The sequence below is a fragment of the Botrytis sinoallii genome, assembly GCF_014898435.1.
Source record: "Botrytis sinoallii strain Bc 23 chromosome Unknown BSIN_009, whole genome shotgun sequence".
In the NCBI taxonomy this organism is placed as follows: Eukaryota; Fungi; Ascomycota; class Leotiomycetes; order Helotiales; family Sclerotiniaceae; genus Botrytis; species Botrytis sinoallii.
In genome coordinates, this window is record NW_024066036.1 from 1,304,884 (window position 1) to 1,322,757 (window position 17,874).

Sequence of the window (17,874 nt, forward strand, 5' to 3'; positions counted from 1 at the left end):
GAACACTAAGAACAACAACAACACTCACCACCCACCCACCTTAACATACTAGTATTTCTCAAGTACGAAGATCTTCAAGTAGCCAATTATGCATATCAGAAATTCGGGCTGCATGTTGGTATATTCTTTCGAAGGCCTATCTTGGTCTTTGTAAAACGTTCTACCCTCTTTGGATTGAGCATGTATGGAGTGTGTTCTGGACAAAAAATTCAAGAAAATATCTACTCATAAAATTCTCGACACCAAATTGTTTCGAGATACCCAAGGGGGTATTTGACTGGTGATAAATGGAAAGTGAAATGCTCTAATCACATACCATCAGTCAAGTCTTGAAGATAACCTATCCATTCGTATTAATACTTAATCTAAAACTCATCATCCTCAAACCCTCGGCCATGAATTACCAATCCCCTAGCTATACATCGGGCAATGAAATCATCCGCTAGACCATTCATTACCTACCAACCCTCACAACGACATTTTCGCAAATCCATCGAAGATTCCCATATCCTCTACCTGATCCCTCATCACCCCTGTCTCCTCAATTTTGGTTTTCTCACTCCACTCTCCCCTGACCGTCTGCTTCTCAATATAAACTCTATGCAGAACATGCCTTTTCACGTCTAAAATATCAAAACCAAACGCTCCGTCTTCTATAGCCATCTTCAAGTGTTCTTCTGGAACATCCCTACACGTCTCCTCCGCAACCCGTTCCACGAATCCGTTTGCTTCTTCGAGCGTGGTATATACACCGGTGATACTGGTTGTTGCGAGGGATTCTGCTGCGACGGGGACTGCGTCATGAAGGACCATGTAGACGTGTTGCCCCTGGCTTGATTTTTGGGGAGACATGAAGGGGGTGAAGGTTATGTTGCTCGGTGTTTGTGATGGGGATGGATAGTCAGATTCCGAGATTGTGTAAGTCATGCCGTCAGATTTTGAGGGGGTTGTTGTCATTGAGATTGCTTGTGTGAATCTAGAGTTATCATTCTGCAAGTCGTCTTCGGAATCGCACGCAGCAAGTACACGGCGAGTTTTCAACCACGTATCGTTGGCGAAATCTCTGACCAAAGGCTGACCTATCCGATGCCAATCTAATCTCGCTGGGCGATGAAGACCATGGTAGGAAATCAGTGCAGTTGAAGGGCGGTTTTCAGATAATGGTACTCGGGATTCATTATATGATGCTTCAGTGTCTAAAGATGGCGAGCTCCCATTTCCGTTCTGTGTTGCATAAGATTCGTCATATAATGGGTTCAACTGAACGCCATCCTTGGGGCCTTGCTCGATCGTGTTATACAAATGTGGTAAATTTACTGAATTCCAATCCATCATGATGATAATTTCGATAACCAAAAATGAACCAAAGAAGAATTATGTTGATGTTTGGGTATGAGTTGTATTTCGTTCGTGAAGGTAGCAGGTTTGAGATGTCATAATATATAGCTTAGGGTCCTTCCTATCTTGGGTTTGTTACTTATGATCTCGCTATTTCCTTCAATTTGAAAGGCACTTTTTCCTTCCAAGTTGAGTTTTAGCTCAAATTCAGTCCTGGATATGCTATTCTGATGAATGAAATCGGCCGTGTAATAAAATATACACTTTCCAAAACGATTCTTTTCCAAATTTTAACATTCATTATCTTGATCATCAGCGACAAAGCTGGTCTTACCACATCGTCATCAACCATTAGCCAGAGCCATGAGACGTGTGGTTAGAAGGATCCATCCCTATTTTTTCTCTCGCTCTGGAAACCAGGATCAATGCATACATTGTCATTTGCGATTAGTATTCAGCCAGGAGGTTAGATCAATTCGAAGGGTGTATATGTAGGCTGGATATTCGTCTAATTTTCACTGATGAATTTCTCGTCAGAAAGTATAGATAGCCGCGAGCTTGTAGAGAACCCGAGGAGTGGTAGTCATGGCCCAATTCTGTACGAATTAGTCAACGTACGATCACTCCGAGAGACCAAACACTACAAAACATAACACAAAATCGACTTAGGTAGTCTTTGCTTACTGAAATCGAGTCCTACAGCTAGTATCGAAAACAAATCCATATTGAGCATCCATGGTATAATGAGGAATAAAAATGTATACTGTTGTCTTCACTGGCCCTCGTAGTTCTCGTTCCGGTTCGATAGATTAAAGTCGAAGTCACCTATCGTCTCCCTTTCTTCATACAATACAGATGCACCCGAAGCTTATTGAGTCCATCAATCGTGCCATAACAATGATCATTAAATTAGACCAATAACGCCAAATGGTTCATTCGTGTAGAGACCCGCTTTTCCATTGCCAAAGTAAGGGGGCTAGTTGTGTCAAGAACGAACAAATCAACAATGAAGGACAACCTTTCTAGACAGGTGATTGAGGCCACCCAAATATGAGCCGAATCCAAAATCTCGTAGGAGGTATTGACTGGCCAAGGCCCAAATTATTTTGTCGTCAAATTATTCCTCCATATCTTCCACTCCCTCTTCTTCTTGTTTCTCTTCCATCAAGTCTTCATCACCAGACTCGACACCCCATTCTCGCTGCCTTATTGAGCCCGGTGCTCGTAGACTATGCTTCTGCACATAAAGACTAACTTCTTCCCCTTCTCCAGCATCACTACTATGCCACTTCACCAGACCATTACGCTCTGTGACTTCAATACCCGCTTCTTCAACATCTTCATACAAGTGAATATACTCCCGATTGACGATTTTCTTCAACCCGTTCGTCGCATCTTCAACGGTTGAGAAGACGCCTTCCACAGCTGTGTGATCGCCTCCAAAGGAAGTTTCATGCAAAACAACATAGACATATTGCTTGGGTGGGGCATCTGACTTCTTGGCGCGCTTTGTCTCTTGCTCAGCGGAAGGTGTGTTTCTAGAGCTAGAAGCTCTTTTGGAAGAAAGTGTACTGCTAGACATGACTATGGCTGTATACTCGATTGACGGCGGAGTTGATATTATGCTTCAGTCGGAGAGGGTACAATCAAAGTTTGCAATATTTATCTGGGATGCTCATTGATGCACGGGCCAAAAACTTACCTGTCTCACTCAGTAGAAAGCTCATCAGAAGTATTTGTGGAACGTCCTCACCGGGGATACACTTCTTTGCCAAACTCATCATGCACAGAGTACAAATGTTCATAATTTGCCATCCAATCAGCATGTTCGTATATCGATGTGCTACCAAATATGGTTAGCGTTAATTTGCGGGGTCCCAAAAAGTGCTTCGAAGCTTTGAGCACAACTCAGTAAAAGTTGGGAAGATAAACAATTAATAAAATTGACTCATGAATTGACTCATTATCAACATCACATACATATTTGAAGTGAGATCTGTAGGTGGAGTTACTATAAATTATCTCAGGACTCTAATAAAAACCATCTTATTTACATTTCTCTTCTTTCTCTCACACTGAGCTCTGATTGATCCCCAACAATTTCTACTCAATTGACATATCCCTATACTCACCACCAACAGAATGACTCTCAATTCGTTGCGCCCTGGATGTCGAGCTCTGCAGAGCTTTAGCAGAGCTCAATTGCGTTCCTACAGCCATGCATCAACACCTCTCACCTCGCCCTTCGCGCCCCGTCATCTTCTCTCCATTGCAGACCTTACTCCTTCCGAACTTACTACCCTCGTTCGCTCCGCACATTCGCACAAGCTCGCACTGAAATCTGGCGCCGTTCCTACATCTCTCCTCAACTCATTGACTGGTAAGGTAATTGCCATGCCCTTCTCTAAACGCAGCACTCGTACCCGTGTCTCTACCGAATCCGCGGTCACCACAATGGGCGGACATCCTATGTTTCTTGGTTCCGGTGACATCCAATTGGGTGTCAATGAATCATTGTACGATACCTCAGTCGTTATTTCGAGTATGACTGCAGGTATTGTAGCTAGAGTGGGACCTCATTCAGATGTTGCTGGTCTGGCAAAGTGGTCGAGTGTACCAGTCATCAATGCTTTGTCTGACGAATACCACCCCTTACAAACTATCGCCGATTACCTCACAATCCACGAAGCATTCCCCTCGCAACCTTCCAGAAGCTCGTCACAAATTACACCAACTTTAGGTTTGGAGGGAATGAAGATTGCTTGGATTGGAGACTCAAATAATGTTCTCTTCGACCTTGCAATTGGAGCAATGAAATTGGGCATCAATATTTCAGTTTCATCTCCAGAGGGTTACAAAATCCCCGAGTATATGCGCAATATCATCCAATCTGCCGCAACTACAACAGATACTCCAGGAACACTCACAGAGGTTTCCGTGCCAGAGGAAGCTATTAAAAATGCAGATGTATTGGTGACTGATACATGGATATCTATGGGTCAAGAAGAAGAGTCAGCAAAGAGATTGAAGGCATTTGCAGGTTACCAAATCACAGAGGAAATGGCAAAACGAGGCGGTGCTAAGGAAGGATGGAAATTCATGCATTGTCTACCCAGACATCAAGATGAGGTCAACGATGCAGTATTTTACGGCCCCAGAAGCTTAGTCTTCCCAGAGGCCGAAAACAGAGTTTATTCTGCTATTAGTAAGCCTACATATCACCTTTACTTTATAAATTCCGTACTAATCAAGCATAGCTGCTTTGGAAGCATTCGTGGTTAATAAGGGTAAAATCGTATGAAGGCATTTGAGTTAGCATATATACCAAGGCGCTATCTGGAGTACAAAATCAATGGTAATTTAGGAATCACAGAGTCATATTATGATCCATGGCTCTTGTTTGAAAGTAATTATTTGATCTCATGATTTTGCCACTCGCGCTTAACTCTCCCGAAGTCCAGACACCAAAAACCATCTAGGTCACATCAAAATAGAGCACAGAATCCACCACCCGGGAATGAACTTGGCCATCCCGGGGACTACTTTATTACCAGTGACAAACTCCATAGTAACCACCACATAAGTTCTAGTCAATTGAACAAATTCCACCACCATTCGCCAAATAGGACTCTGCATCCAGCAAGTGCTCCGTTCCTAATAATTCATTTTCCAATTCCTCATCCCCCACCTGCACCAATTAATCAGTACTATTTCCCTCCGAGCACAGCACATATGTGAGCATTTCTTTCTCTCATTGGGTACCGTTTCGGTCACAGCCACCCTACTACGAACCCAAGATGATTACTGCAGAAGATGTAACCATAATATTCGTCGAGGAGATAAATGACGTTGTTTCGTAACAGTGGACTCGTTCAATGAAGCCATAGATGAGGAAAATCGTTTGGTAGAGGCGTTGTGCCATTGTGTCTTGCGAATCTCTGACCCGAGAAAAACAGACTGGCATTTTTCTAGCCTGTATCCGAGGGAATTAGCCCTCCAGTTGAGATATTTCCAAATTGTGATTCGATATGCTGCGATGATCGAACTTGATTGGAAACTTCAGAATTCCGTTGAGGTAATGTAGTTTCGTATGGGGAAGCCAGTGTTTGTGTTACCATCTTTGACGAGTATGTTTCAAGACGGCATTTTCAGATATAGATGGTGTTGCGAGTAGATTTAGAAGTCCGTCAAATGAACACCCGTTCTGGTACAATACCTTGGGGTTGCCTGTTTCTCAATTGACCCAGGATAGTTGATTCATAATAGGTGTAAGTCCCTACAGAACTCACTATCAATGGTTGGAAATCCTTGCAAGACCCTCCTGACATTAGTTTCTACAATTTCCTCTGTTTCCAAGGCCCTGATAGCACTAGGACTGTAGCCGTCATTCGATCTTATCAAATATTCATCATACACATCATCATACACCTTAGGATAGTAGCGCTCTACGAAAGCATTCACTTCCTCTGTGAGTGTGGTAGGCCGTCTCACCATCTCTGCTCTCCATTTGTCAACCGCTCGTTGATAGCTTTGATGGGCTTCTGCATCGTCCTCCTCAGTCTCGTAGTCTCCCAGGAGCTCGGCTACATTGAAGTACTCATCCTTACTCACGTCCCTATCTAGGAGTTCGCTCAAGGAGCAATACTCTGCATCGTCTTCGCTGATCCCAAATCGCCAATTCCACGCCCCCTCAATAATGCGGTTAGCTGATAGCCCAACCAGATCCACGGTGCGCGGCAATGTCCACATGTGATGTCGGGCTGTCCATCCATAAAGTTTGTGTCGGCCCATGTCCAAATGCACTGCAGATGGAAATTCTGTCCACATTGGCCCATACACCACGTCATGGATGCATTGCCTTCGAGATTCTCGAGGCAGATTGAACAAGTTCCCTGTTCCTCGACTGACTTTGGTGGACAGAATTTACCTGTTGGCACTGGACCCATCCAATCAACATCATCTCCCACCATGCATCTGAGCTCAGCCTCCAAGAAGGCAGATTGGTGACGAAGTGGCGCTGGTAGATGCAGGAATTTCGTGAGGATCTACGATTGAGACTGTTAGCCATCGCTCATTTTGTGATATGTCAATAAGAAAAATACCTACAAAGACAATATGAACGCAGAGTATACCTCTATTGCCTTCATAGCAATTACATCTTGGTTTCTTTTTCAAGATAACGGTGTACACATTACCGCTGGTACCGAGAACTGCGAGATGTCTCAAGAACTGAACGTCATCTTTGAATCCTACACAAGTCCATTCTTGAAGACAATGCAGTTTCTGAGTTCGAGCATCCTCAAGCAAGTATTGGAACCTGATTGTAGGTTCCGGTAGAAAAGGTTCGAGGCGTTTCTCTTCTACCAACACAATTCTGTCACCAATGTACGCCTGGGACATGGTGGCTGCACCTTCTTTCTCATCGCTGGAATCCTCAAATGTGAGGTCAACAAATTTACGGTTCGCGTTGGGTTGAGGATTTTGGACAGGTGGTGCTGCGACGGCTGGAAGCACACTTGGGGCTGGTGACAACGCGGCATCACCCTCTTCTTCGTCGCTCGAATCTTCAAACGTGAGATCAATGTATGGTGTATCTCCAGGCGTCAAAGCAATTTGGTTAGATGGTGCTTCAACTGTCAGAAGCACGCTTGAAGTTGGTGGTAAAGCAGTCTCCGAGCCCTGATTTTCGACGACCGAAGCTTCATTTGATGTAGGTGATGCAGCAGCCTCTGCATTTCTGTTTTCGATGGAGACTGCTGGCGTATGGACAGAATTTTGACGTTCACTTCTACGCCTGACCTTTCGTGGGCGTTCATCTCCACTAATGTCAGCATCATAGCCGGAGGTGTCTTCATATGAGCGTCGTTGTGAAGTAGACTCATGAGATTGATGAATGGCACTTGCTTGAACTATATGGTTAGCTCTTGAGGGAGAGCTAGCTGGAGCTGATTGAGTGAGATTGGGAGCGGTAGTGGGAGCACCAATATTGGCAAAAGTGCTCGAAATTTGCTCTTGCTCCTGCCTAGACATTGCGTGGCGACCAGAACGTATTCGTGATTGCCTGCTTCGAGGAGGCGCCGTTACATTCTGAGCTGGTGTATCGATGGCCATTTCTGAATCAACATTCTCAATTGAATCAGAATCACCGACTCTAACTCTTTGAGCTTGTGATTCTTCGTTATCCGAATCCAAATCCAGATTGCGTGAGCGCTTTCTGGTCTCTGGGAGAGGAGCTAATTGGGTATCAATATCCATTGAGGGGGTGGATAAAGAAGGGTCGCTGGCTGTGGTTGACTCGGAACTGCGACTCATTCTGGATGGTTGAGAAGGCATTTTTTGTGAAGTTTGAATGTTTGAAGGCGAAAAAAGGCGAGGGCAATTGTTAAATGTTATATCTCGAGAGAGATATTAATAACTGAGTAATAACTTCTTGAAAAAGAGATTATCAAGAGAAAACTGTGGTATTTAAAAGTATCAAGAAATTGTAATACGAAAATGTAAAATTGATTTGTAGAAGAATCTTAGTTGATCAGAAAGTTATTTGTAGACGACTTTAGATGCTGTTCAGATACTTAAAATATTGGGTGGGAGAGTAGGAGGAAAAGAAACTTATATAAGAAATCATGGGAGGCATGGTTGAGAAAATCATTAATTGGCAGTACCGCCAGCGCTAGAGGATATAATTCACTGGTTCTGGTACGATTAGTTATAGATGGAACGTGGAAGACTTGATTGAAAAGTGAATATATATCGGAAGAGATGGCAGTAGAATTGCACATCCAGCCATCTCTTCCGTTGATGAATGCTATTTGCAACTTCAAGATATTCTTTCTTATATTCCAGGAATTAAATTGCAATTCAAAATTAGACCAGGGAATAGCATGGTCTTTCCTCATCGCTCAAATTGCGGGTAATTCACTATATAGTTATCCAATAGCATCACTTACGATTGTCAACTCCCACGTTTTCCGACTATGCTAAATTGACTTCAATGTAATAAATATATGATAGAGTAATCAAATTTGATAGGGGTGATTTCGAAATCGACTTGTCCACAATGGTAAGATCGAAGTATTGATAGCTAACCCTTTGCGTGTTGTTAGAATTGCTTCTCAACAATCATGAAAAGATGAATCTTATCTTTACAACCTACAAAGTAATTTTCAATATAAACATTGCTGCTGAGATGATAAACTATCCTTACTCTTCCATAATTTTGCTCTGAATCATTCCCATCAAGTGAAGTTGTTGAGACGATCGGAACCAGCACGATGTTCAACTGCGGCCAGTGAATACTTTCACCGATATCCAACTATCAAGGACCCCCAAGGAGTTCAAATTATAACCAGAAAAAGAATACTTCACTGTCATTTTCAAATACTGTTTTTCCGGGTGTGTGCGATGCTTTCCAGATACAGAATCTGAGGTGTTGTTCCCATCTTGCCAGGAGGCGCCATTGCAACGGGCGATCAGAATAGAACTCAGAAACGAACAGAAAACTGATTACACAAGTTGGAGCCAGTCACTAATTTAGTAGGGTATTGATATCTCATCAACATTCTACAGTGTTTAAAGGGTATGTTGCAATTTAGGTATTGGATGGCATTGTTGAGATCTAGGTACCACTAAGATTCCTTTCAATTTATGAAACCAGCAGAATTATGAATGTGACACTGAAGATACATACCTGTATCTGGAACGACTGATCCGCTTCTGATTTCTTCTTCAATCTTATATACATAATATGTATTCTAGATCTATATCAAGTAAATTTCAGTACTTCAATATCAATCAGCTTGCTCAGGCAACTTCGTTATCGCCGGTAAGCTTAGAGTCAGTCTGGGGCCTACATAGCGGCCATGCCTAGACAAAAGGTCCCCAAAGAATCTCCTTTACAATCAACTTGGCGATACAAATCATCGCAGTGAAACATCATCTCCTTTTTGAAGCGAACCCCTCCTTTCCTCACACCCCACCCGAGCTTTTCCCGACAAGGGCGCACGAGATGCCCTCCACATCTATCAATATGCACTGTCCCAATATCAAAACCCCACTTCTCCCCTTTTCATAAATCAATCACCATCCCCGATTCCAATTTCAACCGTCGATTATCTTCTCTCAAATGTCCTTCTCGCGCTTAAGATTTGTACCTGGCAAATTATATCCTAAACAACTTACGTCTTATATTACCCGTCCATACCCAGCAGTAAATATCAGGAAGATGTCTTCAGCAGCAGCACCAGCGGAGAAGTTTGAGTGGTTGGTTGTGTTACCTGATAATGAGGGGGCGTTGGAGAGAAGAGTTAGTGTTAGACCGTGAGTTCTCCTGGGGATATGATGGGTTATGTGTGAGAAGTTACGTACGAGAAATTTCCCCGAGGTGCTTTGTTTTGAGGAACTTTGCATGAGAAAGTGGTGATGTGAGCTTGAGATGTATAGGAGCTAAGAAGTTGATAGCAAGCATTTTGAAGGTTTAAAGACCGGTCTTGAGTCTGGGTTCTGGAAGATGGGCGGTAAGTTTCACCGTTTTCTCTTTACCTACGTCGTCCTTGAAAACGTTCCGCTGAAAAACTCCACCAGGCGCCTTTCTCTCCGAGCCTCCCACCGGTGACTCTCCTTTGAAGTTCCAAGGAAGTTGCATGATCGCTCTTGCCAGCAGCAAGGAGGAAGTCATTGAGGTATTGAAGAAGGACATTTATGCCGAAAATGATGTTTGGGATTTCAGCAAGGTATGTTTTCTATCACTATCGCAAACTTTTGTGATTACGGGTTAAGAAGTTATGGGTTTGGGATTGATTACTGATGTGTGTGCAGATCCAAATCTATCCCTTCAAGTGCGCATTCAGGAAGGAAGCGTAAAAAGTTAAGGTTGATTTAGTTGGGCAAATCACTCATGAGGGTTTCGATCGAGCGCGATATCATTATTTGAGCTTTCTCCAGTATTCATAACAGCTAAGATAACAGAAGAGTGTGTTAATATTTAGTAAATGAATCGAGCCATCATCAAATTTGCTTCATGCCCTCTAGTAAAGGAACTGTGTGGGCATCACTCTTGAATGTTCCGGACAAATTTAGTTTCTTTTTGAATAATCACGACTATTACGGATGGATAGTCGGGCGACTGATAAAAGATATAACATGGAGCCAGTGTCCAGAACGAAGAAGCAATGACGATGTATGATTGCTAGTAGGAAGATGAGGATATCTCAAGGGAATTTTGAGATAACACAAAATGGAAGAAAATTAGTCGCAAAGGGCGCCAGCGAGATGGATGAATTGACGACTTGTGAGATGATGGAACGGATTTGGAAGAAGTGAATGCTGTGCAGGATATGGGTGGGAGTAGAAATAACATGGAGTGCCGACACATTAGTAGTAGTTAGCGAGGGCTTGTAGACAAAAGATTGCAATATACCACGAGACGACATTGCGGATTGCTGGTGCAGTGTACTCATACAAAAGACTCCAAAAAATCCTGTTTGAAATACTTGAATTGGATTCTTCGATCTGTTTCTCCAAAGTACATGTCTTGGAAGCCTCGAATGAGGCTCGTTCGATATCATTCTTTGACATCTCAGTCCACCTTCATCATACATAATCACGGCGTGTTCATGCACTCGGCAGTATAGATGGAACCAGGTTTTTTATCTTTCGGAAGAATTCATGAATGCTTGCTTATTTATGGAAGCTACCCTACCAGCCCAATATTGCACCGAGGGAATATAAACCGTGGCCATGCATTTGAAAGTACGGAGAGAAAAGGTGAGATAGATATTTAATCGAAGAGACCGAAACCCATATCCTCGTCTGACTCCTCCTTGGCTATTGAAATAGTTAGTATATGAACTCTCCGAAATGCGCGCGGTTGTAGGGATTATCGTACCCTCTTCTTTCTCTTCCTTCTTCTCCTCAGCTGGGGCAGAGGCGTCACCGCTGGCAGCGGCACCAGCAGCAGCTGGAGCGGCTCCACCACCGGATCCGACGTTCAACAAAAGGTCCTTAACATCCTTTCCCTCGAGAGCCTATTAATTCCAACAATCAGCACTGCCCATAGTTGCTCATTCCTCAACTCAGTTTTGTGAATTTCAATCGCATACCTTGGCGAACAATGAGGTCCAGATTGGCTCAACATCTTCAATACCGGCGGCCTTGATGAGGGTTTGCAATTTGTCGGCCTGTTAATATCTAGTCAGTCACTTGTCCCCCCAATCGAGTATTCTCGTTTCTCAATCTCGAGAATGTAGGAATTCGTACAGTGATATCGACACCGTCATCGGCGAGGATCAACGCGGCGTAAGAGCTGGCGAGTTCTGCGTTAGACATTTTGAATATCTAGAATTGATAAATTAGCAAGAGGCGCAGTAAATGGGAATGCGACTGCGTATATGCGACGTACCGACAGATGGTTGTTTTGTCGGTAGGTTGATGTTCTTGAAGTCGTCGATGGAAAGGATTAAAAGTTTATGGTGGGAGAGTTTTGGGAAATTCGAAAGTGTGCGTGACTAATATCTTGTCAGGGTTTAATTGGGCAGCAAGCGATAATTTACGGGGAGCCACTTTAACCAATGAAATGCACATGCAACTTTTTATTATCTAATCATCTGCTATCTTTCATTTCTACCAATTCTCACATTTCCAACATAGAATAACAAAATATATACTGGGAGACTGGGTAGGTAGGTATTCAATACTTAAATAAATACTCTTCCATCAATCAACATGATGTCTCACTGTTGGCTCACCTTCGTCGTCGCTTGCCAAGGCACTGTGATATGGTGTTTGTACAGAGAATCACAACATCTCTCGACGGTAGGTGTATGTAAGGTACACCACATGACATGCGATTTGACCTTATTGCTATCGCTGGTTTCACAAGCAAAAAATCGGTATCAGAATTGGTTCACCGTAAATGCAAGGCTGAGATTCTCTTTGTGGAACTTGCCCCGCCTTCCAACCCATCCAATAAGGGAAATATTATGACATAGCCAGTAGCTCTTTACTAAGAAACAGCCTATTGGGATCAACACTATTCTATCGATTTCTAACTTACTGATTCATCAATAGCGAATGATAGTAATAAGCTCAAACTATATCATCAGTACTTCGATTATTTGCAACTTTCAAAAACACGAATCAAACGATTAAAGTCTTCCAACAAGATACAAGCAAGTCATCAAAGTCCAGACCTCAACTCACCCAACAACATTCATCATGACTGATACCCCATCCCACCCGCTACCCCTTGATCCTCGCGAGCAGCCTATATTGGAAGCGCTCACTTCAATACGGGACGAATTGACTCTTCTAAAGCAAGATAGAACAACGTATATCAAGGCTGCAGATGTACTTGTCCTGCAAGGCAAAGCAGTTGAACAAGTTAAACTTCTGAATGAGATAAGAGCCGATAAGCCTGATGAGCAAACCGAGGTTAGTAGTGAGAGGTGGAAGGTTGACATATAATGCAGATACTGATCGAGAACCTTACAGTGGATCGCGTGTTGGATGGATGTTTCCAACTGCTCTCCCTATTCTTCATGACCATTGGCAAAACCAACGAAGCACCCGCAGCCTATTCCCTCACATCCACGATCAAGCGCCTACTCGATCACCTTACCGAAGTCGATCTGTATTGCGAGAAGGACTTAGCACACGTTGCACAGACTCTCGAGAGGCTAGGAGGCATTGTGAAGAATGCTAAGCCGTCTTACTCCCCCTTCCTTCTCACTCTTCTCGGTAACAGAATCGATGTCTGCCAGCGATCATTGAAGAAATTGAGTAAACGACTGGAGCGAATTGGTGCAGACTTGTTACCCATTCACGAAAAGATCATATCAATATTGAGATCAATATCATTGGCAAATACCAGGGCTAAGGTGAGATAATTGTTATGATGGACCCCCTCTTCGACTTGAGTGAGAAATCATATGAGCGCCATGCTGATTGTGATCTGGAATTAGTTTTCGACAACAGAAGTGACGAAGCTGCAAAATCAAATAAAAGAGATTGATTCTCAAAGAGTTGATGGAAAGTTTGTAACAGCCTCTGGGGAAACACCTCCAGGAAATGATGAAGTTTGTGAATATCTAGAAAGGTGTTTGAAGTGGGCGGAAGTTGTGCTGGAAAGGTTGGTTTTTAGATATATTCTCAACCCACAGTTCAACTGACGATCAATCAGAAAGGGACAATTTCCAGAAGCCTTTCAAGGACCATATTCCGTTCTAGTTGAGATTCGAAACAAACTCGAGAAGCTATCTTTGACTCAAGCCTGGTCATTGAGGGAAACTGATTTGTACGACTTCCAGCGACAATTGGACAGAATCGACGAGAGCAGAGTAGACGGTAATTTCGTTGATGCTGAAGGAAAATTTGCCGAATTATATGTCCAGCGGGTATGTACATTTCACTTCTCTCTCTTTTTTTTTTTAGAAAAAAAAAAGTAAACTAACCACATTAGACTTTACTCTATTTAATTCGACGTAGCTATGCTTATATTTATTTTCTCATGGTGTCCTCCGAGCCAGTTTCTGAAGCACTTCTTCCGGTTTATAACCAACTTCAAACTCTGAGGCGATGTCTCATTGAAGTCAAGAATTCCGGCGGAGTCAGTTCTCCAAGAGAATTATATCCTTACAGCATGAAGGTAGGATATCCTTTAACTTTCCTATGTGCCTTGACTATGCTGATATATTACTGTAGTTGAATTCAATCGACAACATGCGTGTAGACGGCAAATTCATGGTCGGACCAGATATTCCTGAAGGCCAAGGCAGCGTCACTGATCTCCTTGCAGAATGCTTTGAGCTTAGTTATGACCTGCGCGTGGCCGCAGAGACTGAAAGTGATGCATAATAAAATAAGTATTGCTTTATTTTTGGGGAGTCTGGTGGTATGCACAGTGACTTTGACAGTCCTTGAGGCTGGGGGCGTTCTGGGTTATGATTTGGGGTAAACTTTATCAACATTTTTTTTAGGTATGGTGAAGTCTTTGTAAGATATCTGGATCAAAAACAAGGTACAGGTGCAACACTAGGGAACTTATGGGGGACCATCAGTGTATGGAAAGTCACTTATGTGCAAATACAACAAGGCGTACAATGGATCAGATTTGATTTCATATTGATGACGATACTGAAGTGAATTGATGTGAATTGCAATTAACGCTCGTGAAATATGAGAAGGATCTAGGGACTTCCAGGTCTTGAATACAACTCGGGTCCTTTTAACTTCTACCCCTACTTTTCCCCCAGCCTTCGCAACGACAGAGTACTCCCATTTCTGGTGTTCCAACCACGTGATCCACCAACCCCAAGTCCCATTTGCCGCAGAGACATTTTTCCACCCCCACGGGCCCGGATTATGGATATACGGTACCATCTCTCCCATTTCTGAGATTTACAGCGAATCTTTCGATCTTTGATGTAACCGAAATTACTCTAAGTTGCTCAAAAAGCGATAGTTGGTTTGATAGCCATCTGTAGTTAGCCCCGAGGGGGGTCAATATGAGGCTCAATAATCGCTCCCCGTTGCTTTCCAGCTCTACTGGAACCACCCGGCACAACAAAGTTTGCGTAGCAGCGCTACCAAGTCTGAAATCAAGCATGTCTTCATCCCAATGCTTCTTCCACGAAGTCCGTGATTTGTGTGACCCCGTGTACTTATACCACAAGTTCCAGCTTTACGAGGGTTGAAACCCATTGAAAGAACCTCATCTAGCCCTCATAACACTAACATCCTCAATCGCCCCATCTCCACTACTTTTCGCCCCTCCTTGTCCTTGTCCTTCCCCAACCATCTTCTCAATAATTTTCGCTTTTGCCACTGCCCTCTTATACCTATCATCGAAATCGCCGACCGCTTCTTCCGAATTCTCTGTCGACAAACTTTCTGCTTCCGCTAATGCATGAAATACTTTTACATGCTTTGCCAATCTTTCATTTTTGGCCAGTTCAGACAATTTGAGATTATGTGATTTCTCTCCTTCTTTTGTCTGATTCTCCTGCTTGAGCTCTGGGCTTGAGATTGTGGAGATTTTGAACTTTTGAAAAGAAGGGGTTCGGTTGGCCCATACGATGGATTTTCCGTGTAGTCGACCCATTTCGACGTATTTTTCAAATCCTTTCTCAAGTCCGAAAGTCCGCCCTTCTATGCGACCGGCGGTTATACCTTCCGAGAGCCCTTGATTGTAGCCGGTGGAATAAAATTCTTCCTCAAGGTTGAGGATATCTTCAAAAGGATCGGTAGTGGCCATTTTGGTGAGTGATGTGATTTGATGTACTCCTGAGCAAATTATGAAGCAGACGTTTGAAACTCGTATATCAAAACCCGCAATATATTACTTCGACTCGGATTTTGGCTAGAACGAAACTTTTCCTTCTGATTTAGATATGTTTTCTTGAATATTTTGAGCACTGAGACTATTTCCTGGTGAGTTGCTTGTTAATCGTGAGGTGAAAGAAATGCGTTCCGTTGGATTACATAAGAAGGGACCCCGCCAAAGCCTGACTCACCCTCACCCTCACCCGAGTAACATTGATAAAATCCACAGCGGGGTTCTTTCTCTTGAGGTTTCCTTCCCAACACAACAATCAAAATGACGACTCCAAACATTATCCTACCCGAGAAGGGCAAGAACAATATCTTAATCACCAGTGCCTTACCATATGTGAACAATGTTCCTCATCTTGGAAATATCGTTGGTAGTGTGCTGAGCGCCGACGTATTCTCCCGTTATAGCAAGCTGAGAGATCGCCCAACCCTCTATATCTGTGGTACCGATGAGTATGGTACTGCTACGGAAGTCAAGGCTTTAGAAACTAAGCAGACTCCCAAGGAGCTCTGTGATGAATTCCACAAAAAACATAAGGATGTTTACGACTGGTTTGAGATTGGGTTTGACTACTTCGGAAGGACGACTACGGAACAGCAAACGATCATCGCACAAGATATCTTCATGAAATTACATAAGAACGGGTACTTGGAGGAGCGCACAACTACACAGCCCTACTGCGAAAAGCATCAATCTTTCCTTGCGGATCGTTTTGTTGAAGGTACTTGCCCTAAGTGTCAATACGATGATGCACGAGGTGATCAATGTGATAAATGCGGTAGTCTCCTTGACGCTCTGGAGCTTATCAATCCTGTTTGCAAGGTCGATGGTGCTACTCCAATTCCACGCGAGACGAAGCATATCTTTTTACTTCTCGACAAAGCCCAACCTGCGATTGAGGAGTGGTTTAACAAATCAAGTGAGGAAGGAGGATGGCCCAAGAATGGTATCAGTATCACGAATTCATGGCTCAAGCAAGGATTGCAAGGACGAAGTATTACTCGAGACTTGAAATGGGGAACACCAATTCCTTTGCCAGGTTATGAGAACAAGGTTCTTTACGTTTGGTTTGATGCTTGTATTGGATATCCATCGATTACTGCAAATTACACAAAGGATTGGGAGCTTTGGTGGCGCGATCCAGAGAACGTTAAGCTTTACCAATTCATGGGCAAGGATAATGTTCCATTCCACACGGTTATTTTCCCCGGATCTCAGTTGGGAACTGGAGATAAATGGACAAAACTCAACCATCTCTCCACAACTGAATATTTGAACTACGAGAATGGCAAGTTCTCCAAATCCAGAGGTGTAGGTGTTTTTGGTGACACTGCAAAGGATACTGGCGTTCCACCATCCGTATGGAGATATTACCTATTGTCGAATCGACCTGAGACTGCAGATTCGCAATTTGAGTGGGCAAACTTCATTCAATTGAATAATTCTGTCTTGCTAAACAACTTGGGTAACTTCGTCAACAGAGTTGTCAAATTTGTCAATGCAAAGATGGATGGAGTTATTCCAGAATTCTCTCCAGAATACAAGGATGAGAAGTTCGATGCCCCTGCTTTCATCGAGGAGATCAATGCTCAGTTAAAAGACTATAACAACGACATGGAAGCTGTAAAGATTCGCGTCGGTTTAGATCAGGTCATGAAGATCTCTACCAGCGGAAACAACCTTCTTCAATATCGTCTAGATAATGCCAACCTTGCCGAACACCCAGAGAGAACTCACACCGTCATCGGACTCGCTCTCAATCTCGCTTACCTCATCGCATCCATCACATCACCTTTCATGCCCTCAACATCCGAGTCCATCGTTTCTCAACTCTCCGCCCCACTCATCTCCATCCCCGATAAATGGAACCCAGCTGTTCTCAAGAGCGGTCACAAAATCGGCAAACCAGCATACCTCTTCACACGTATTGATGAGAAGAAGGCCGATGAATGGAGAAAGCAATATGGAGGAACACAAGCTTCTAGATTAGCAGAGGAAGAAGCCCAAGCAAAGAAGAAGGCGGATAAGGCGAGAGATAAGGAGAGAAAGAAGGCAAAGAAGGAAGCGGAGAGAGCAGCTAAAGCTGCTGGTGTTGAGACTGAAATTCCTTTGAGAGGAAAGGTTGCGGAAGAGCAAGCTCCTCCTCCTGCAGCTGCACCATAAAGAATTACCAATAGATGGTTATGAAAAGAAATATGAAGTTATATTTA

The 17,874-nt window shown here is 43.3% G+C and overlaps 9 protein-coding genes across 9 annotated transcripts; 4 read left to right on the forward strand and 5 right to left on the reverse strand.

The window, feature by feature from the left end:
- Positions 1-468: 468 nt before the first annotated feature.
- Positions 469-1,332, reverse strand: EAF02_005958 (uncharacterized protein; the record flags this gene model as incomplete). Its single annotated transcript, XM_038902006.1, has 1 exon — positions 469-1,332. The coding sequence occupies one exon, from the start codon at positions 1,330-1,332 to the stop codon at positions 469-471; it is 864 nt and encodes a 287-aa protein (XP_038758223.1).
- A 1,123-nt stretch (positions 1,333-2,455) lies between these two features.
- EAF02_005959 (uncharacterized protein) lies at positions 2,456-2,920 on the reverse strand (the record flags this gene model as incomplete). Its single annotated transcript, XM_038902007.1, has 1 exon — positions 2,456-2,920. The coding sequence occupies one exon, from the start codon at positions 2,918-2,920 to the stop codon at positions 2,456-2,458; it is 465 nt and encodes a 154-aa protein (XP_038758224.1).
- Positions 2,921-3,480: 560 nt separating this feature from the next.
- Positions 3,481-4,639, forward strand: EAF02_005960 (uncharacterized protein; the record flags this gene model as incomplete). Its single annotated transcript, XM_038902008.1, has 2 exons — positions 3,481-4,543; positions 4,596-4,639. The coding sequence occupies 2 exons, from the start codon at positions 3,481-3,483 to the stop codon at positions 4,637-4,639; spliced, it is 1,107 nt and encodes a 368-aa protein (XP_038758225.1).
- A 984-nt stretch (positions 4,640-5,623) lies between these two features.
- On the reverse strand, positions 5,624-7,671 carry EAF02_005961 (uncharacterized protein; the record flags this gene model as incomplete). Its single annotated transcript, XM_038902009.1, has 4 exons — positions 5,624-5,626; positions 5,677-5,998; positions 6,058-6,383; positions 6,445-7,671. The coding sequence occupies 4 exons, from the start codon at positions 7,669-7,671 to the stop codon at positions 5,624-5,626; spliced, it is 1,878 nt and encodes a 625-aa protein (XP_038758226.1).
- Positions 7,672-9,363: 1,692 nt separating this feature from the next.
- Positions 9,364-10,385, forward strand: EAF02_005962 (uncharacterized protein). Its single transcript, XM_038902010.1, has 4 exons — positions 9,364-9,654; positions 9,796-9,851; positions 9,919-10,067; positions 10,153-10,385. Exons 1-4 carry the CDS (start codon positions 9,461-9,463, stop codon positions 10,195-10,197), a joined length of 444 nt encoding a protein of 147 aa, XP_038758227.1. The 5' UTR covers positions 9,364-9,460; the 3' UTR covers positions 10,198-10,385.
- Positions 10,386-11,113: 728 nt separating this feature from the next.
- On the reverse strand, positions 11,114-11,980 carry EAF02_005963 (uncharacterized protein; the record flags this gene model as incomplete). Its single annotated transcript, XM_038902011.1, has 6 exons — positions 11,114-11,160; positions 11,222-11,360; positions 11,436-11,513; positions 11,593-11,670; positions 11,735-11,768; positions 11,970-11,980. 6 exons carry the CDS (start codon positions 11,978-11,980, stop codon positions 11,114-11,116), a joined length of 387 nt encoding a protein of 128 aa, XP_038758228.1.
- Positions 11,981-12,314: 334 nt separating this feature from the next.
- Positions 12,315-14,447, forward strand: EAF02_005964 (uncharacterized protein). The gene is made up of 6 exons (XM_038902012.1): positions 12,315-12,765; positions 12,816-13,211; positions 13,296-13,462; positions 13,514-13,727; positions 13,793-13,978; positions 14,035-14,447. Exons 1-6 carry the CDS (start codon positions 12,550-12,552, stop codon positions 14,185-14,187), a joined length of 1,332 nt encoding a protein of 443 aa, XP_038758229.1. The 5' UTR covers positions 12,315-12,549; the 3' UTR covers positions 14,188-14,447.
- Positions 14,448-15,043: 596 nt separating this feature from the next.
- Positions 15,044-15,586, reverse strand: EAF02_005965 (uncharacterized protein; the record flags this gene model as incomplete). The annotated part of the gene is made up of 1 exon (XM_038902013.1): positions 15,044-15,586. The coding sequence occupies one exon, from the start codon at positions 15,584-15,586 to the stop codon at positions 15,044-15,046; it is 543 nt and encodes a 180-aa protein (XP_038758230.1).
- Positions 15,587-15,928: 342 nt separating this feature from the next.
- EAF02_005966 (uncharacterized protein) lies at positions 15,929-17,827 on the forward strand (the record flags this gene model as incomplete). Its single annotated transcript, XM_038902014.1, has 1 exon — positions 15,929-17,827. One exon carries the CDS (start codon positions 15,929-15,931, stop codon positions 17,825-17,827), a length of 1,899 nt encoding a protein of 632 aa, XP_038758231.1.
- Positions 17,828-17,874: the final 47 nt, after the last annotated feature.

Excerpts from the sequence above, each read along its gene's own strand:
- EAF02_005964 (XM_038902012.1), top strand. The coding sequence starts at position 12,550 with ATGACTGATACCCCATCCCACCCGCTACCCCTTGATCCTCGCGAGCAG. Across the intron at positions 12,766-12,815 it reads AGCCTGATGAGCAAACCGAG|AACCTTACAGTGGATCGCGT; the intron begins GTTAGTAGTGAG and ends ATACTGATCGAG. Across the intron at positions 13,728-13,792 it reads CCGAATTATATGTCCAGCGG|ACTTTACTCTATTTAATTCG; the intron begins GTATGTACATTT and ends TAACCACATTAG.
- EAF02_005962 (XM_038902010.1), top strand. The coding sequence starts at position 9,461 with ATGTCCTTCTCGCGCTTAAGATTTGTACCTGGCAAATTATATCCTAAA. Across the intron at positions 9,655-9,795 it reads AGAAGAGTTAGTGTTAGACC|CAAGCATTTTGAAGGTTTAA; the intron begins GTGAGTTCTCCT and ends AGAAGTTGATAG. Across the intron at positions 10,068-10,152 it reads ATGTTTGGGATTTCAGCAAG|ATCCAAATCTATCCCTTCAA; the intron begins GTATGTTTTCTA and ends ATGTGTGTGCAG.